Consider the following 3564-nt stretch of genomic DNA (forward strand, 5'->3'; position numbering starts at 1 on the left):
TATCATCCTGCTGTTTACGTTGGTTTGACTGTTGCCCTCCATTTCACCTCTATCTGTAAGTTACTGGACTTTCTTACAGCATTTATGACACAATTCATGTTGTGACTGCCTTCATGGCTGTATTTTAATCCTTCACAAATAGATTGTCTAAAGCTGGTTTTAAATAATTTATCTCTGAGTTTTAAAACAGCACATATAATTGTATTGTTATAAGACAACAGTATATAAATAGTCTTTCTAGTCTCAGGCAAATCGTTCATGCACAACATGGTTTTTATTTATATCTTCCAAAGTTATATTGGATGCTTGAAGAAACCATCAAAATAACTGACAAGTGACTCTGATAAGACATTGACAGGTTGTAAAACATCTACATATGTCATCACTGACATGGTTATAGTTGGTACATGTTTGGTATTAAAGTTACAATCACATCATATTTACATGTTTTTTCTGATTACTCGTCTTTTCTTTGCTCACAGATCAGCATGGAGCAACCGTGGGAAGCAGATCCAGAAATGATGCCAGCAATGAAAAATGCTATGGGAAGCAGCAGTGACGTTGCAGCTGCACGAATTAGAGAATATCTGGAAAGTAAAAACAATGTACTGCTAAACATAGCAATCACTGGAGAGTCCGGCTCTGGTAAATCCTCCTTTGTCAATGCCTTCAGAGATGTAGAAGACGACAGTGAAGATGCTGCTCCAACTGGTGTTGTAGAAACCACCTTGGAGGTAAAAGAATATCCTCATCCAAACTATCCCAATATCATCTTCAGTGACCTTCCTGGAATCGGAACCACCAAGTTTCCAGCTAAAAAGTATTTGAAGCGTGTTGGATTTAAGAAGTTTGACTTCTTCATCATCATCTCAGCTGATCGCTTCAGAGAAAATGATGCTAAACTTGCGAAGGAGATCAAGAAGATGGGGAAGAATTTCTACTTTGTTCGCTCAAAGGTTGACCATAATTTACGAGATGAACAAAGAAAAAAGGATTTCAGCCAAGAGAAGACTTTAACACAGATCAGAGATGATTGTGTTAAAAGTAAGTGTCTTCTGTTGACTCCTGTTCTGAAGAGAGTTAAAACATTTTTAATATACTTTAAGAAAATAGATGAAATTATAAAGGTTTATAACATGAATGTGTCCTGTTTGTAACACAGGTCTAAAGGATCAAGGAGTTGAGTCTCCACAGGTCTTCCTGGTGTCCAGCCATGACATCCATCTGTATGATTTCCCTCTCCTACGAGAGACCTTAGAGAGGGATCTCCCTGAACACAAGAGAGACGCTCTGCTGTTATCCTCACCCTACATATTCCCAGACATCATTGAAAAGAAGAAAAAGGTTTTCATGCGTCAAATATGGGGTCTTACTGCTCTTTCAGGAGTTGTAGCAGCTGTCCCAGTTCCAGGGCTTTCTGTTGGTGTTGATCTGGCTTTGCTGGTTGGTGCTGTCACCCGTTATGTGACTGGGTTTGGTCTAAATGTTGCATCTCTAAAGAGGACAGCTTCCAGAACAGGTATACCATATGATGAGCTGAAGGCTGTTCTCACTTCTCAATTGGCTGCAGAACACATAACTCATGATCTCATCATGAAGGTGGTTCTTCAGGTTTCAAGCAGGGCTGCACTAATGGCAGCAGAGGAAGCATTCAGATTTATTCCAATTGTTGGAATCCCAGCATCTATGGCTCTCTCTGCTGTCACAACCTACAAATTTTTGAAGCTTTTCCTTGATTTACTTGCTGAAGATGCTCACAGGGTCTCTGACAAAGTCCTGAATAAAAATAAATAAAACACAGATACCTTTATTCATTTAAATCTTGCAAACATCGTTCAGAATTGCTTTATCAGTCAAGTGAGCTTAGTCGCATGCATCATCTGCTGACCCCCATGAGTGCAGAAACTAGAACATTATAGAGAAAAACCTTTTCTTTTACATTAATCATAATGTATGTTTGTAATTTTAGGATTGTAAGCTTTCTAAGAACTTTATTTTGAGTAATTATGGATGTTTTCAGACCCTCTTGAAATTTTTTGATTTTACGAATTATTGTTAAACTGGTTGGTTTGTGGATTGCATGGTGGAGCTGGAGCTAGCACTGATGCTTTGTAACAAGACATTTGTGGTTTTTAATCCCACCCTGGAGTCTATCTGCATGTAGTTTCATGTTCTGTCTATGCAGACGTGGGTTTTCTCTGGATGATTGTTGGTTGATTTTTCTGTATAAATTGTCCTTTTGTCGGTCTCTGCATCATAAGACAATGTAGGAAATGTTTTTGTTTTCATTTAGATCTGAAATGTGTGCACTGTATAAGTGTTTTAGATTAAATGTTGAGCTATTTTTGAAATGATTGTATATGTTTTTAGACAGATTGGAAATTGATTTTGCTTTTAAACTGCTTTATATCGTTTAAATATTTTGACAGAAAAAAATAAACATTATATAATCTTGTCTGTCATGTACAGTTTGACTTCAGTGGGGGGTGGTTTACACATAATTTATGTAGATTTTTTTTATTTATACTCCACAAATGTTCTCTGTATTGTAACAACAATCATAGCTCATCATGAGAATCTTGTTGTTCCTTCTTGACAGCATCTAATTCCACTTGTTCCTCCTCAGTTCTTCTTCCTTTGTCCCTGCTGTGCAACAATAAAGTTGACCTATTAATAACTATAAACAGTTGCTGAGATAAATTATTAAAACAACTAGTAATTAATCCAATCTCCGTCATTGCTAAATTTAAAATATGCATAAACACGTAAGAATGAATTTATCATTGGCTGAGACACATAAAGGAAACCTGACAAATCTGTACATAGCTTGAGCAAAAATGTCATAAACCATGATTTCAGTAACATGTTACTTAGAAAAGCATTACTTTACCATTACTTTAAACCGCTTGTTTCAGTAACGAGTAATCTAACACATTAATATTTCCAATCCAGTAATCAGATTAAACTTACTTAACTAAGTCACTGTGCATTACTATGTTTGTAATTTAACTTAGTAAAATATATACTGTTGTTTTCCTCTCTTTTCTAGGAGTTGCATCTTATGCAACACCAGTGACACGAACATAAACAATGGAGGGAAAAGAGAGATGCACCTTTTCAGATCAAAATATTAAGAGTCAATGTTGACTCTGCTGCAGACAAAGTGCTGCTGTTACACTCTTGAAAATAGAGGAGACAAAAATAAGAGTGATTTTCTATAGGCCTACTTCTCTCTTTTTCAAAGTAACTATCCCTAATTAACTAAAAAAACAATTTATAGACTTATGTTTTCTATCTTGTCCCGTAGACTGAACCATTTGGACATGGTATACGCCCACACAGCTTCTCTAAATGTCGTGGACCTCTAATGCGCATGTGCACACCTGCTGCATGTATGCTACTCTGACACAATATGCCGACCTGACACAACACTGGCTTATCTCCTGTGAAGATCGATTTGCTTCCTTAGAGGATAACAAAAAGTGGCCCCAGACAGTAGCATTCTGCTCCTTTATCGCATCTATCGAGGCTACCCCCTGTCGTGAAACCTGGCTGGAACTAGTT

The 3564-nt window shown here is 37.0% G+C and overlaps 1 protein-coding gene across 6 annotated transcripts in view; it reads left to right on the plus strand.

Annotated features, from left to right (window-relative positions):
- Window positions 1-2681, plus strand: part of LOC106954139 (interferon-inducible GTPase 5-like) — an 8190-nt gene extending 5509 nt beyond the window's left edge. For 3 of the 6 annotated variants that reach the window (XM_015043424.1, XM_015043425.1, XM_015043423.1), the window contains 2 exons: window positions 483-1044; window positions 1163-2681. In XM_015043424.1, the coding sequence (XP_014898910.1) occupies window positions 489-1044; window positions 1163-1794 (1188 nt within the window). In that variant the 5' untranslated portion in view covers window positions 483-488 and the 3' untranslated portion in view covers window positions 1795-2681. Of the gene's footprint in view, window positions 56-482; window positions 1045-1162 lie in introns of all 6 variants that reach the window. The other 3 variants (XM_015043420.1, XM_015043422.1, XM_015043421.1) reach the window with 2 other exon arrangements.
- Window positions 2682-3564: the final 883 nt, after the last annotated feature.

This window comes from Poecilia latipinna, unplaced genomic scaffold (genome assembly GCF_001443285.1).
Source record: "Poecilia latipinna isolate Pla-1442-1.1 unplaced genomic scaffold, P_latipinna-1.0 Scaffold630, whole genome shotgun sequence".
In the NCBI taxonomy this organism is placed as follows: domain Eukaryota; kingdom Metazoa; phylum Chordata; class Actinopteri; order Cyprinodontiformes; family Poeciliidae; genus Poecilia; species Poecilia latipinna.